This window comes from Ailuropoda melanoleuca, chromosome 10, assembly GCF_002007445.2.
Source record: "Ailuropoda melanoleuca isolate Jingjing chromosome 10, ASM200744v2, whole genome shotgun sequence".
In the NCBI taxonomy this organism is placed as follows: Eukaryota; Metazoa; Chordata; class Mammalia; order Carnivora; family Ursidae; genus Ailuropoda; species Ailuropoda melanoleuca.
Window position 1 is genome coordinate 55122014 of NC_048227.1, and position 16498 is coordinate 55138511.

A 16498-nucleotide genomic window follows, 5' to 3' on the forward strand; every position below is an offset into this window, starting at 1 on the left:
GGACACACTGCCAGCCACAAAACTTGATAAAGAGCCAGTCTACCTTGCCACATGGAGGCTCCTTTGTTACCTTTGTAACCAAGAGATCCTGGTTAATTTTAGTAACTCTTTCGGCCATTTGTTTTTTTTTCTCTTCCCGTGCTTTAAATTCCTGCTCTTATGTTTTAAATTCACCAATAAAGAGTGAGCCCTCAAAACCCTAGGCCCCCACCTCAACCCCATAAAAGCAGAACCCCCAGCTCTGGAGTGCTCACTCGTGCTCTTTCTCTTTACCCATGCCCTCACTATGTGGCCCCAGGTATGCTGAGTAACTTCCAGGTCCTGTATATTTTCAAAGTCTCCTGATGGTTATTGTTGAAAGGTATCGCTCAGAACCACAACAGCTGGTCCAACCACAGCACTGGTTATTGATAAGCTGAGAATGAACACACAACAGAATATATATTGGCAACTAGAAAGGAACTACTACCCTGTTTTCTTCCCTTCCTTTATATTTTCAAAGTCTCCTGATGGTTTATTGTTGAAAGGTATCGCTCAGAACCACAACAGCTGGTCCAACCACAGCACTGGTTATTGATAAGCTGAGAATGAACACACAACAGAATATATATTGGCAACTAGAAAGGAACTACTACCCTGTTTTCTTCCCTTCCATCTCCCCAAAAACTGAAAAATAAGATTTCTTGAACAGTAAAGAAGTCTCTACCTTTTGCTCATTTGCAAACTGCAAGTGACTTGTTACTTTTAAATTAATCAGGAAGTACTGCGTACCTAATAAGTGCCAACACTACAGGTAACATAAGAGCTTTAAAAACCTCAATTTCATTGTTAAAAACTATTTAAGATAGTTAAAGAGGTAAGACTAACACAGAACAAACAATATGTACATAATATCAAGTTCTAAATGGTGAAGTACAGACTTTCACTATCGTGGTATAGTGCCCTAAGCAGTGAGAGATTGTGCAGATGAGGAGAGTACAAAGCTTTCAGGAGGTCACAGTTTGAACCAGGATATAAAGCTGGGTAAGACTTGCTCAAAAAGGGAGAGAAGAGAACACACCAGGCTCAGGGAGTCAAGGAAAAAGGCACAGAAGGTAAAATCGTGTCTCCTTGGAAGATGCAGTGAGGGTAACTGCCATAAACAGAGTCCCATCCCTACACAGAATGAAGGAATTAAGTTTGTGTAAGTTCACTGGGGACATAATTATGGATCCTGAGAATCAAGCAAAGGAAACAGGGACCATTGTAGGTGTTTGTTCAGAGGGATAATATAATAAATGTGGTAATTAAAATGAGAGTAGCAGCAGTATAAAGCGAGACCATGGAGGCAGCAGTTAAAATATTAAGTATTAGGTGATAAGAAGTTGGTCATAGGATGAAAGAGGAACAAAAAGGAAATCTGAAAGACGTTACTCCTTTGAATAAAGACGGAAAGTAAGAGATCTCTAGGGAGAGACTTAATGACAGAAACAGCTTGGAGGGGGAAAACCTTCCCCTCACAATCTACCCCTACACGCCTAGAAGGCACAGGTGGAAAGATAATGAATGAGGTTTTATATATTCTGAATTTCAGCTTACTTGGGATGCAACTACTAGGTGGTTGGAAATAAATACTGGAAAGTGCCACAGCTGAAACACTGGAAATAGAGTCATGAACGAAGCTGAAGTTGGACACAAGGTAAGGTCCTTTGTTCAAGAGATTAAAGATATACAGAACAAACACCCAGAAAAGAGTTTATGACCACAGGTCAGAACTGAGGATCTGCTTAGTGAATGACACACACAGCTAGAAAAGTCAGAGGAGGAGCAGGGTGGTGTAATACCACAAAACCCAGAGTTTCATGGAGTAAATATGATCAGTATCCAAGACCACAAAAAGGTTATCCTTCAGGAAGTTTGTAGGACACCAGGAAGTTTCTTCATCTGAGTTAAACTAAATATTAGTTTTCCTTCAAAAGGCTTAAACATCACTTTTTATTAATTCTTAATAAAAATACTATTATGAAGGTAACTGGTAAGAGATAACCTTCTGCCTTTTAATATATTTTCTTTCAGTAAGAAAAGAATAAACGTTCTCTTTTTAAAAGTTAAAAGTACTGGGGTGCCTGGCTGGCTCAGTCAGAGGAGCATGTAAGTCTTGATCTCGGGGTCATGAGTTTGAGCCCCAACTGGGTGTACCCGAATAAATAAACTTAAAAAAAAACAAAAAATTTAAAAAAGTTAAGCGTATAATTTTATCCATACTTCTAATAGTCTTTTGCATTCTGAATAAAGTACTGTTTTTATAACTACTGGGCATATAAATTTTAATAAGCAAACTAGAATATAAAGTGCTTGCAGTTTAAATGCTGATTATTTCTAAAATTTTGGTAAAAGAGGAGAGAAAAAAACATTACACAGAAGTAATGCATTTAAGTAGGGGCTTTGAAGTTTGATAAACATGGTTTGGAATCCTGGCTCTGTCACTACTAGGTTTGTGATCTTAGGGAAATTACTAATCCTCTCAGAACTTCAGTTTTCCCACCTGTAAAATAGGGAAATTATTTCAAGGGCTAACTGTGAGGATTAAATGAAATAATGAAAATACGGAACTTAATAATCATAATTACAATAATTAATTAGCTAACAATTATTAAAGCACCTATAAGTCAGGTACTGTTTTAAGCACTTAACATGCATTTTCACACATAATCCTCACAACACTATGAGGCCTCGTATCATCCCCATTTCACAGAAGAGAAAAATGCAGTACCAAGAGGTTAAGTAACGTGGAAATACTCAATACCCAGAATGTTCCATAAGTAGGTGTTCTTATTATCACTCAGAACAATATTAAAATTATTTAACATGACAGAAAATGACAGAAAACTTTCTCACCATTGTAAGATATTAAACTATCTATAAAATGTGAACCAAGAAATAAAAGCAAATGGCATTTTTTAAAGTACGTCAAATGGAACATTAAAACGTACACAATGTTACCTTCAAAAGCTAATAAGAGATGTGCAAGATCAAAACATCCACACACATTTATATACACCTAAAAAACCAAAGGGCATGGTTTTGCATGTAAACTTTCTGAGTACCTGCATTTCCATAAAATAATTCGCAAAACAAGACTGATCACAGAGGCTCCTCTTAATAGCATTTGGACAGCAATACAAAATGTCTCTCCCTTTAACTACAGGCCACTTGAAAGCCACCGACAGAAGAAGTAGTCAATCCCTTACCATAGGTAATTGTTTTTGTTCTTTTACACTATTTGGTTTTTTTTGTGAACCACTTCCAAGTTACAGAAAATTTCTAATAGAGTACAAAGTATTTTTTCCCTGATGTGAGAGTAAGCTGCCAACATGATGTCCAGTCACCCTTAAATACTTCAGTGTGTATTTCTTATAATCAAGAGAATCCTCCTACATAACCAGATAACAACCATCAAAATCAAGAAATTAACCCTGATACCTTACTATAGCTAATTCTTAGCCCCTATGTCAAGCTCTGCCCATTTCCTAATACTGTTCTTCACAGCATAAGAATGGCTCTCAGTTGTCCTGTCTCTCTCACTCTGGTACAGTTCTTCAGTGTGTTCTTAATCTTCATGACCTTGATTGATACTTTTAAAAATCGTAGGTCAGTTATTGTGGAGAATGTCCCTCCACTGGAGTTAGTGTGACATTCTTCTCATGATTAAATTCAGGGTGTACATCTTTAGCAGGAATATCAAAGAAGTGATGCCACATTCTCCTCGGTGCATCCTATCAGCCGGCACGCTGAAATGTCTGTTTGGTCACTGCCAAGTTTTCCACTGTAGTTTTTAATCTTTGTAATTCTTAAGTATTCTGTGAGTAGATACTTTGAGACTATAAACACACCCCACTCCTCATCAAACTTCCCATTTATTCATTAATTTTTTTCAGTATAGACTTATGGGTTCCAATTTTATTTATTTGCCATCATTTATTTGGATGTTCAAATTGCTCAGCTTTGGCCAGTGGAGTCCATTCAAACTGGTTCTGTGTCATTCTGAAATAATCCTATCACTCTTTGAACAGCTTTCTTGCATAATAAGAGGATCCAGGCTCATATGTACTTTCTCTGACCCAGCCCTGAAATTAGCCATTTCTCCAAAGAGCCCTGGTTAATTGAGAACAGTGTTTAGGGGCCGAGAACTGGGTGCCAGGTTTGCCATATCTATCAATCTATACTGAAAACTTCAAGTTCACACTGATATCTCCACATGGTTCATTCTATTCTCCTCCATTTCGTAACTCCTTTCTCCAACAGTGAGAAAACAGGCTCCCATAATACATACACTTACTTATTTGAGGAACTGCCCCACCCTGTATATAACCAATGTCCTGTCGCTGACATGGACACATTACTGCATGGATGCCCTCTACCCTACTCCAGCTCTCTCAGTCTGCTCTGAGCAACTGTCACCATCCTTGACACTGGACATCCTCCATATGCTGCTCCAACTCACATACTCTATGCTGGGCCCCTCTTCTCCAGAGACAACCTCCTTACCATACCCAAGTCCCAAACCCCACACTAGGCCACCACTGTGCATGTGAACACCCTCCTCACCCTGGTCAGGCAACAAAACCTTCTCTGTGAGTAAAAAAAAGTGGATAGCTTAATGCAGATGCTTTCGACTAAATTGTTCAGGAAGGAAAGAGGAAAACAGAATTGAAAAGCAGAGATAACATTAAGAATAACAGGGGCTCCTGGGTGGCACAGCGGTTAAGTGTCTGCCTTCAGCTCAGGGTGTGATCCTGGTGTTATGGGATCGAGCCCCACATCAGGCTCCTCTGCAATGAGCCTGCTTCTTCCTCTCCCACTCCCCCTGCTTGTGTTCCCTCTCTCGCTGGCTGTCTCTATCTCTGTCAAATGAATAAATAAATAAAATCTTTAAAAAAAAAAAAAACATTAAGAATAACAAACTCTTTCAAAAACTAAAAGCTTCTTTTACATATAACCTCATTTGTCCTAGAATGGAGTCACATAGTTTAAATTAAGAAAATGAATTTAAAAAACAGACTCTTGAATTCTGATTCTTCCACTTAGTAGCTAAATGACTTCAACGAGGTGCTTAATCTCTTCAAAGAGCACCTATCTTGCATGATTGCTATGAAAGTAATCTATGTAAAGCAAATATATGGTAACTGACCTAAAGTTAACATTTAATAAATATAAGGTACTACTACTACCTTCTCTTTTACATTAACATTTTTTAACAGATGCCAAACGATACCTATATACATGTGCATAATTTTATAAAAATTCGTTCTTTGCATTCTTTAACTTCTGAAAGGGTCAGTGTGCCTAAAGACATTTAAAAACACCTATAGTACCTATCTTATGACTACTAACCAAACCAGAGCCTCCAGTCTATCCTACGCTTTCAACAAATTATTTCCTAAAATTTTGCCAAGGTCATATCATTCTCCTGAAGCAAAGTTATCAGGGGCAGCTGACAGCCTAAAAAACAAAGATCTTCAATCTGGCAATCAAGGCTTAACACAGTGTGACCCTGACCTACCTTTCCAGAATTATATCTCATTCCTCACCTACACAAAATTTCTACTTCAACCACTGTAATTTTATACAGTCTTCCATTTACAAGCCCTGGCCCATATCTTGGCTATAATGTTCATCTTCCCCATTTACTCCCAGCAAAATTCTGCAATGCTTTTCAAGGTCCAGCATAAAATCCACCTCATCTTCAAAATTTTCCTTGACTACAGCAGGCAGAAGCAAGGTGTTCCTCCCTTAAACTCCTAAACAACTGGGTAATAATGTAATTACTTTGATAGGTACGTTTATTATCTCCCCTGCTAGAGTGAATTAAGATCTTTTTAGAGAAAAGACATATGCTATCTCCAAATAACTACCATTTATTGAACATATATCCAGTTACTATTTAAAATTTATTCTTCACAATAGTTTTGTGGGGTTGGTGTCATTATCTCTATTTTATAGATGAAGAAACAAGGCTCAAGGGTGTTGGAAATGTGCCCCAAATTACACAGCTGGTAAGTAGCAAAACAAGCAAGCTTTTCCCTAGCATGCTCCATGAAACATGAGATATGATGAATGAACCTTGCCGGGGAAAAGGCTCTCAGGCCAAATAAATTTGGAGGATTAACAAAGTTAAATCACGGGGCGCCTGGGTGGCACAGTGGTTGGGCGTCTGCCTTCGGCTCAGGGCGTGATCCTGGCGTTATGGGATCGAGCCCCGCATCAGGCTCCTCCACTATGAGCCTGCTTCTTCTTCTCCCACTCCCCCTGCTTGTGTTCCCTTTCTCGCTAGCTGTCTCTATCTCTGTGAAATAAATAAATAAAATCTTTAAAAAAAAAAAAAAGTTAAATCACTATTTTTAGTAGAGGGTTTCTCTAAACCTTTTAACAAGTTACTGATATGCTTTATAAATCTCCAACAGGGATATTATATTTTCCAAATCCTTTTGGGAATAAAATTATTTTCTCAAGGACTTATAGGACTAACACTCCAATAACTCATTTCAGGAAATGTGGCAATGTATTCTGTTGTCTTTGCACACAGTGGGCACTCAATACACACTTCCTTTAAGATTTAAAAAAAAATGCTCCTCATACTAAAGTAACATACAATGTAATTCCACATACTAAAGTAAAGAATAAGGTAATGTCACTCCTCTTACAGCAGATGTCTCAGTATAATTACTTCACTAAACAGTATTCAAATTAAAAAAACTTAATTTTCATTAGGCAAACTAAAAACAAGATTAAGAGAAATCTCTACCTGTGCTTTTATGATATGCATGAATCTTGACATCAACTCAGGACATTCAAGGAGGAAGTGAAAGTGGTCAAATATAATTTTGGGATTTCTAAAAGAAAAATATAATTTGTTTAAATGGACAGGAAAAATGAGTTGCATTAAGTGAAATGCAAATTCAGATATACAGACACTGAAACAGAAGAAAAATATTAATCCACACCTACCATACTTTAACTTGTCATGTAACATTTTTTGAATAGTAACAGAAATAACATTATTTTTGTTGAGATCAAAACTGTAAGTAAAGAAAAGTCTACAAGGGCAATCCATAAATCTAAGAAAGCCTTACCTATTAACAAAGCATTTTAAAACTTCATCATGTTTGCAGACAAATTCAATGAAACGGGGTGAAGTCATTCTGTGGGGAATAAAAAAACAATCAGAACACACAGAAATTGGTGATACAGCAAATTTGATAACAACATATAAAATTGAACTGGCTTCTAGACAGAAAAAAAAAAGATCTGGGTTTGGACTAAATTTGAGAAACCGAGGCATGCCCAATCAATTTATAAGACTAAAAATATATATATATATAACTTTTCATTAATAGAGGATATGAACAGTGACTTTTTAAAAACCTTGAAATTTTAAACGTCTCTGCTCTATACATTCTGAATAAGTAATTAAGTGATCCTATACAAAGTGACATTCACCATTCTACATATTAACAACTTATATAATGCTTAAATAACTTATATAATGCAAATATTTTAAGATTAGTACAATAAGTGTCCTAAAACAAGATCAAAACAGAACCTAAAATCAACAAATTATTATTTGTTGTTACTGAAATTACAAAAAAATCATAAGCTTTTCTTCATCTATAGGAAAAGGAAATAATAAGCAGAAACCTTCTTACCCTGGAGGCATCTGACAAGAACAGCACATGTAAAAAGCTTGAATGACAGCACTTAGCCGGTTAGCTGTCATAGAAATAACATCCTGACAGTCTGCACTGGCTTCCTGTTTCCCTCCAAGAGCATCTGGTTTAGATTCCCCTGTGCCAGTGGATAGATTTTCATAGCTCCCAGGTACTGGAGGTTCAAATGGAGGAATGGAAGTACCATCTTGATCCTGGCCTTTTTGTTTCAGTAAAATAGAAGTGATATCCGTTGAGTCCTTTTTGTTTTTCATCAGTTCTGTAGCTATTAAAACTAGCCATTCATCTAATGAGTGCCAAAGCAATTCAAGAGGCTAGGAGAAAAACGGAAGTGTTTTTTTAAACATCATTCTTAAAATCCAGGAAAAAAAACTCACATAGTCAAACAAATAATATAAAAGAGAAAATTTATTCTAGATAATTCTATTTTCTCAAGTTAATGTGACAGCAACGCCTAAGGTAAGTAACAAAAACATAAATAAATAAATAACAATTACTTTGCTTATAGCAAAAATTTAATTTGCATTTATTTATTTCCTTGGAATAAAAAGGTAAAACTAAAATCTAACGAAAAATTGATAAGCAATTTTTCCTCTTCTAAAAATTTTCAAATATTTAGCTTTAAAAACATATACTACTTTTATATATACAATCCCCCAACCTTTACTATTTTCATGTGTTAACAATTTTCAATTATAAATCTTTTTGCAATTAAAAAATAGAGAATTCCTAAAAGCTTAATAAGTAGCTTAGTTTTGGGGTGCGTGACTGGCTCAGTCAGTGGAGCATCTCAGGGCTGCGAGTTTGGAGCCCCACATTGGGTTCAGAGATTTTAAAAGAAATAAATAAACTTAAAAAAAAAAGTTTAGGGTGCCTGGGTGGCACGGCGGTTAAGCGTCTGCCTTCGGCTCAGGGCGTGATCCCGGCGTTATGGGATCGAGCCCCATATCAGGCTCCTCTGCTATGAGCCTGCTTCTTCCTCTCCCACTCCCCCTGCTTGTGTTCCCTCTCTCGCTGGCTGTCTCTATCTCTGTCGCATAAATAAATAAAATCTTAAAAAAAAAAAAAAAAGTTTAGTGCACTGTTTTCTTTACATGTAATTCACAGATTTTAAAAATTTATGGTAAGAAATTTAAAAACATGTATGTAATATATGTTTATATATTATACATATACATATATATGTATATTATACATATACATATATGTATATATATACATACATATTTTCATGCACATATACACAAAATCAATCTCTAATAACTAGTAAATATCAAATACTGACTAGCAAATTCTTAATTCCACCTAAAGAGTAATAGCTTAAAAAAGAAAAAGGGAGGGAAAGAGTAAACTGTTTCTTATTTCTGCACTATTTAAAATATTCCTTTTACGAATAATGAAATGTCTTTTGTAAATTAACAGCAAATGAAATTTCCTTTTTAAAATATTATGTAATCGCGAAAGCTACAAAAGGACTAAGTACTAAGGAAGATGAAATATATGCATCATCCCTAATAATCAGTAATTTCTAACAAGGAGAAATACTATCACAAAAGACATGCTACCAGGGATCTAATACACAATATCATAACTAGTTATCAATACTGTACTGTTTACCTGAATGCTGCTATAAAAGTAAAGCGTTAATGTCCTCACCATAACAACAGGAAAATGGTAATAATGTGAGTGAAGGATATGTTAATTGGCCTTATTGTGGCAAACATTTTGTAATACACACATGTATCAAATTATCACACTGTACACCTTAAGCTTATGCATTGTATAAGTCAGTTATATCTCAATAAAACTGGGGGGGGAGACCTGCTAAAACATTTTTAACCCCAAATAAAAATTAACAGTTGGGGGGAGGGCAGCCAAGGATACCAGTTAAATGCTCCTTCATTCCTGCACTATTTTAAATATTCCTACTGACACCGGGATCATAACCATGGCCAAAGGCAGACACTTAACCAACTAAGCCACCCAGGTGCTAAATATTCCTATTGAGAATATAAATTGTCTTTCTGCAAATGAATGTAAAAGTTAATCCTACTTTTTGTTTCTTATAGGATCACAGAATGCTACAAATTAGACCATGTGCTTCAGAAAGACCCATGCCTACAATATTTCAACCAAAAGAAATAATGTTACTTTTAAAGATTAAAATATTAAAATCTTACTTAATGGAAACAGATTCCACAACTATATTTGGAAGTTTAGGAAATATTTAAGTAATCTTTTCTTCCAGGAAATTCTTTACAATTATTTTCTAACAAATTCCTCTGCTGTATGTTCAGCCTTTCTTCAGGTTTCCAGAACATTCTCTTTTTGAGAATATTTAACTTACTGAATTTGCAAACAATTAAATCAGCCTGACCTCTTCTTCACTGTAACATTAAATCAAAAATCAGAAAACAAAATAAAATAAAGCAAAAAGTCCCTACTATCACCAACAAAAACCTACTTCCTTCATTCAACAAATATTTAGTTAGTACATACTAGGTAACAGGTAAGCAGAGTGAGAAACTAATTATACTCTCTCTGAGGTTGAAATAAGCACCCCTGCCCCCCACACAAAGAGAGCTTTTCCATGGTTAGGCACAGCAGTTGGGAGATTCAGGATCCCTGAGCTGCTTAAAGGAAGGGTAGAAGCACCAGCTGCCATAAACACTGACGTGCACCGAAAATGTCTTAATTCTCCTCACGAGCAAAACATTAAACACACTGTAAAAGATGAAAAAGAACTTTTTATGTCAGCAAAACTTTTAGTTTTACATCACAAAATAAACTTCCAAAATAGAAAGAACAGGTGGTAATGTAAAACTTCTTGAAACAAAAGGCAAAAGAAATAACTGGCCTCTAAATGAGAAGGGCTAAAACCTAGAAAATCAACACACTGGATCAAGATGAAGCCTAAGGCAAGAAACGATACCCGCTGCTCATACAGATGAGAGCACTGAGCCTGAACCAACAGCAGTCCTACTTTTAAATACTGACAATGTGTAAAAATTAAAGGCAAATTTTGAAAAATCCAGAAATAATTTTTTAAACCCAGATCTGTGTAAAAATGATAGTTCTAGAAAGAGTTTTCAGCAAAGGAACACAGCAAAAATTAAAAGAGAATGAGGGGGAAAAAAGAAGTAGTAAGTCATCTTAGGCCTTTCTTTACTTTTCTCTTTTTAACCTATCTTTTCTTTCTTCATTCACACATGCATTAAAACTAAATTCCAACCTTGAGGTATTTTTACCAAGAGACTTCTCCCTTTGAAGATTTGCTCAGAAAGTTCATGCCTCAATACCAAAAAGAAAATTGTGAAAATAACTTCAATTTCTAACTGTGGTAGCAGCTAAAAAAGGATTCAAATAAATTTTTAAAATTAAAAATAAAACATTGCAAAGCTTATCTATGATGTTTTCTATATCCATAAATAATAATGATAGAAAACTTTAGATAAGATACAAAGCAACATATATATCAACTATTACTGAAAACTGAGTCAATGACTATGGAAAACAGGGGCGCCTGGGTGGCGCAGTCATTAAGCATCTGCCTTCGGCTCAGGGCGTGATCCCAGAGTCCTGGGATCGAGCCCCACATCAGGCTCCTCTGCTGGGAGCCTGCTTCTTCCTCTCCCACTCCCTCTGCTTGTGTTCTCTCTCTTGCTGGCTGTCTCTCTCTGTGTCAAATAAATAAATAAAATCTTTAAAAAAAAAAAGACTATGGAAAACAATAACTATGGAAAATGAGTCAATGAATATGGAAGCCATTAGTAGGCTTCTTAGCATTGTGAAATATTGCTTCATTTCATATTATTGAATGGTCTTCAATACAGAAATATATTCTATACATAGTAACAACGTTATGACAATCATACAAAGTTCTCAAAATATTTTAAGATCTTGACAATCATACAAAGTTCTCAAAATATTTTAAGATCTATTTCAAAACTATAACATATAATCTCAGACTTGCTGGACAATTTTTAAAAATTTAAGATCCATTTGGCAAAGTGAGATACAAATTTGACAGGGAAGTATTACTAACTTAAGTTCTTTAATAGTATCTTGAAGTTTTCTGTTAGTCTGACTATTCTCAAATTGATAATGTCAAATGTTATAACCCAAAGATAATATTTTAAAGTTAAAAGTTTCTCAATCTTTCCTGGCTTCCAAATTTTCCCAATTATATAACTCTATGAAAGTGTTAACAGTCACAGCTTACTATACACACACACACACACACACACACACACACACACACACACACACACAGAGCATATCAAGATTCAGGAAGCCTAAATTGTCTTCCCCATGCTCACACTGCTTCAATAATCGTAACTACATTTCCTTTGGATCCTCCCAAGTTCCCAAGGCACTAGATAAAAATCTCTTAACACTGAAAAAAATGGCTAAGTGTTAAGATTAACTTAAAGGATTTCTAAGATAAATCAGAAAACTAATAACAGGATGTTAAACAATTTCACCTACTAAAACCACATGGCCTATAAACCCACTCATTCTTAATGGAAAACCCATTAGTTAATCCTAACAATAAAGTGACATGTTAGAGTACCTAGTTAATGAAATAGAAAGTAGGGATCAGTTGCTACCTTAAACAAAATGTGGTAAAAATTAAAATGGTATTTCCAGTCTAGCATTGCAGGAACTCAGGAAATGGTTATGATCTTTACAACTGTGAATCACCCTACAATGAACAGAAGACTTTATATAAATAGACAATGTAGTTTCTATTTTTTATCTTTATAAGTTGGAGGGCAGATCATTTTGTCATCCTTCAGTCTACACTTAATTCATAAAATTATATGAAAGAGACTATGAATTTTTAATAGTAACACCTAATGTTTTTTTAAAAAATTAGGTGAGTTTTGTAATAAAAATATTTTACCGAAGTGAAAGGTCAAAATTTAAGAGAAAATAAGTGGTCAGAGGCAAAAGCAGTTGTCAATGATGCAGAAAACAATATCTTAAAAAAAGAAAAAAAGAAACTAACAAATGAAATAAAACAGAAAAAAAACAACATTTTATATTATATACATCATTGATATATGACAATCGAAACAGAGTTTAGATTTCATAAAAGCTCAAAGAAAACCAGTGACACCGTTTTCTACTCTCTTATACCTCTATAATGAGCTACATAGAAAACTAACATTTTAAATCATGCATTAAATTCCTATACAGAGGCTACTAATTAGCACATTACGTATTTTCTGATATTAGCAAACACATGGTGGACTTACATTTTAACAACAACAAAAAATCAGACAATAGTAAATATAATCTACACACAATTTGGGTAACAGTGACTGTATCTACACCTGATTTGATTTTCTATTCATCATTATAAATAAGTAGAAAGGATAAGCAGAAAATCAAATCAAGCCTAGATTCAGTAACTAACAGCATGGGCCACACCAGAATACATTAAGAACGACTGCATGTAATTTGAATGTTTAAGCAGCAAAACTCAATTAAAACAACCCTGACAAAGAGTGGATCAATAATCAGATTCAAATTTTGCAAAGACATTAAGTTATCACTCCAAACTAGTGTTGAAGAAGTGGTATGTGAAAAGCCAAAATTTGAATTACAAGATGTATTACTGACTTTTTCCAGGAGGTGGCACGATAGGGGAAAAAAAGGGAAAAAATAAACACATTCTCTCTCTCTCTCTCTCTCTCTCTCTCTCTCTCTCTCTCACACACACACCACACACACACACACACACACACACACACACACACACACGGCTGAAAACTCTTTCCTACACTAACTCCTTAAAAAACAGTGAAGCAGACAAACAGATGAAAGACACATACCTTTCTAAAGACCTATCATACCAATTTCAGGTTATTAAGGAATCTACTAGTGTCAAAATGCTTACAAAAGCACTTATTTGTAAATGTCTGCCAAAAAAATTTCTATGTAAGAAAAGAATCATTTAGCATAGGTCATTAGTTTTACTTCAAATTTTACAGGCAGTAAAGCTGTTAATCCTGACTAGTTTTTGAGGAACTGGCACATAAAAATATTTTTATCACTTCTGGAGAGATAACCTGTATTTATACTCAAAAGACTAAAGAAATATAAGCCTTTGTGAACCCAAAAGCAAATTTTATACTATGAAAATCTCTTAAGATAAATTACTTTAAAAAAAATAACATGAAAACAGTTATAAAGTTACACACTTGTCCATCTGAGTTATTTAAAAATATAATGCCACAAAAAAGCCTTAACAATAGCAATTATAGCCATTTCACTTTGCTTAATTTATAAAATTGTAATTTAATTTGGGTAGCAACATTGTGTTGGGCCTTATAGGAAGCAGCTGAAGCAATAAAAAATAATTCAAGAAAATACAGGGTGCCTGGGTGGCTCAGTTGGTTAAGCATCTACCTTCAGCTCAGGTCATGATCTCGGGGTCCTGGCACGGAGTCCCTTCAGGCTTCCTGCTCAGCGGGGAGCCTGCTTCTCCCTCTCCCTCTGTCCTATCGCCACACCCCCACACACATGCTCTCTCTCTCTCTCAAATAAATAAAATGCTGAAAGAAAGAAAGAAAGAAGGAAAGAAAGAGAGAGAGAGAAGGAGGGAGGGAGGAAGGAAATATCTCAATGACTTTTCGTTGAAGTGATCTCAAGAATTAACTGGTAGTAAACCCAGGAAATGAAAGTAATTTTCCTTCAAAAATACATACACAGACACACACATAACACACACATGATAGTAACCTCTAAATAGAAACTAGATATTTTCAGAGGGGAGGTGGGTGAGGGGATGGGTTAAATAGGTGATGCGGATTAAGGAGTGCACTTGTCCTGATGAGCACCAGGTGATGCATGGAATTGCTGAATCACTATATTATACAACTGAAACTAACACTAACGTTGTATGTTAGCTAACCGGAATTAAAATAAAAACTTAAAAAATGGACACAGGGAAAAAAATGAGATATTTTCTTTCCTTCTGAATAATAATTTTCAAAAAAAGCATGATGGCTGCATATTGTCACATTTAAAACCTGTAATCCAGTAAAAATGCAGATTAAATAATAAATACCTTTACCCTTAGAATACGACTAATGGAATTAAAATGTTAGTTGTAAGAAAAATACAGAAAACTTACCACTTAAGATTGCTGTTGATTAGACAGAAATGAAGGGAGAAAGGTGTGCCTAACTTAAAAAGTGGTATGAGTATGAACCAAACTTAGTTTGCGAGGTTTCTGACTAATGAATGCATGCTTTGTCATATTCATCTCTTTTTCAACTATCTTCCTAAAACATCATGTACTTTTCTGACCTTGAACACCTGGCTTCTTGGAGTTTTATTCCCGTTGTAGCCCAAATCGATTCCATTACTGGGAGAGGATGGACCAATTCGAAAGACATGACAAAATATCCTCACAATCCTTAAAAGGCTCTTCATTTGAGCATCATAATTACTAGACAGGCTGAAAATAAAAATTAAAATATGAACAGGTTAGTTGGAATAAAACAAATTGCATCTTAAAATACCTAATTTAAAGTCTTTTCATCATATTGACCATGGGTTTCCTAATATAACTAGCAAAATTCCTATCATGATAAGGTTAGAATGTTTTGTTTAATAGGAAGTTGCTATACATTATTTGAATTGCATATGAATAGATTATTAATGTTTAAGCAACCAGAATATAACCAATAACCAAAGCATAAAAATATGAAGAAAAGCACCACTGTAAAACAGTTTCTTGAGGCACCAACTTAAGGCAATCTCAAACTTTCACTTCCAAAAGTGTATATGTAAATTACACTGAGTCTTTAGAACTCTCAGAACATTTCACAGAGAAACAATGATAGAAATGTTGATTATGTTCTTAAGTCAACCCACAACTCAACTGTAGAAGCTGAACTTTCTTTTCTCTCATCCATAACCTCATTTCCCCTCCTCTCCCCAGAAGAGTACCAATTGTTCATGTACAGTAGAACATTTACAAATTGAATAATCTTAAAGTTACTATCAGCAAGGGTGGTTCTCTACATAAATAGAGTGGGGAAAAAAAAAAGAACTCAAATCCAATTAACACAACAATACTGATAATATAAACTTTTTTGACAAATCAAAAAGCCCTTCAGAATCCTATAGTGCCTGGGGACTGTTCACCATTACAAATATCAATCAACTACCCTTCCACAGAGAAACTTCTAGTAGGAGTTAGGCTAAATCTGTATTGAATCTAATGACAGATCTTAAAAAAAATATTTGTTGTTGTTGTTCAGGGGGTGGTTTTATTTTGAAATCTCTAACATCAGTTATCTTGTATTACAACAGTCACTCAAAAGCAGAGTAAAGAGTTACATAAACTTTTGGGCAGAAAGGTATGATTGTCTTTGTATACATTAATTATCAAAGCTTACCCTACCTTCCCCTAAGCATATTTTACCCAGCTCACGAAAATCTTCCCCTACAATATTTTTAGGTATCCTTTAACATTAAAAAAAAGCTAAGGATTAGGTGGATGGGAGACAGGCAAAACAGGTAACAGGGATGAAGATGTACAAACTTCCAGTTACAAAAATAAGTCAAGGAGATGAAAAGTACAATATAGGGAATATACTCAACAATACTGTAATAATGTTGTATGGCGACACACAGTGACTATACTTATGGTGAGCACTGAGTAACATACAGAATTGTTGAATCACTATGTATGCTGTACACCTGAAACTAATACAACACTGTATGTCAACTATACATCAATAATAATAATAATAATAATAAAAAGGAATTAA

The 16498-nt window shown here is 34.9% G+C and overlaps 1 protein-coding gene across 3 annotated transcripts in view; it reads right to left on the reverse strand.

Annotated features, from left to right (window-relative positions):
- The window catches only part of HACE1 (HECT domain and ankyrin repeat containing E3 ubiquitin protein ligase 1), a 103941-nt gene that overhangs the window by 41493 nt on the left and 45950 nt on the right, over positions 1 to 16498 (reverse strand). For all 3 annotated transcript variants that reach the window (XM_019797279.2, XM_002917046.4, XM_019797280.2), the window contains 4 exons: positions 15027 to 15177; positions 7686 to 8020; positions 7113 to 7181; positions 6785 to 6872 (listed from right to left, as the gene is read on the reverse strand). In XM_019797279.2, coding sequence (XP_019652838.1) covers positions 6785 to 6872; positions 7113 to 7181; positions 7686 to 8020; positions 15027 to 15177 — 643 coding nt within the window. The remainder of the gene's footprint in view (positions 1 to 6784; positions 6873 to 7112; positions 7182 to 7685; positions 8021 to 15026; positions 15178 to 16498) is intronic.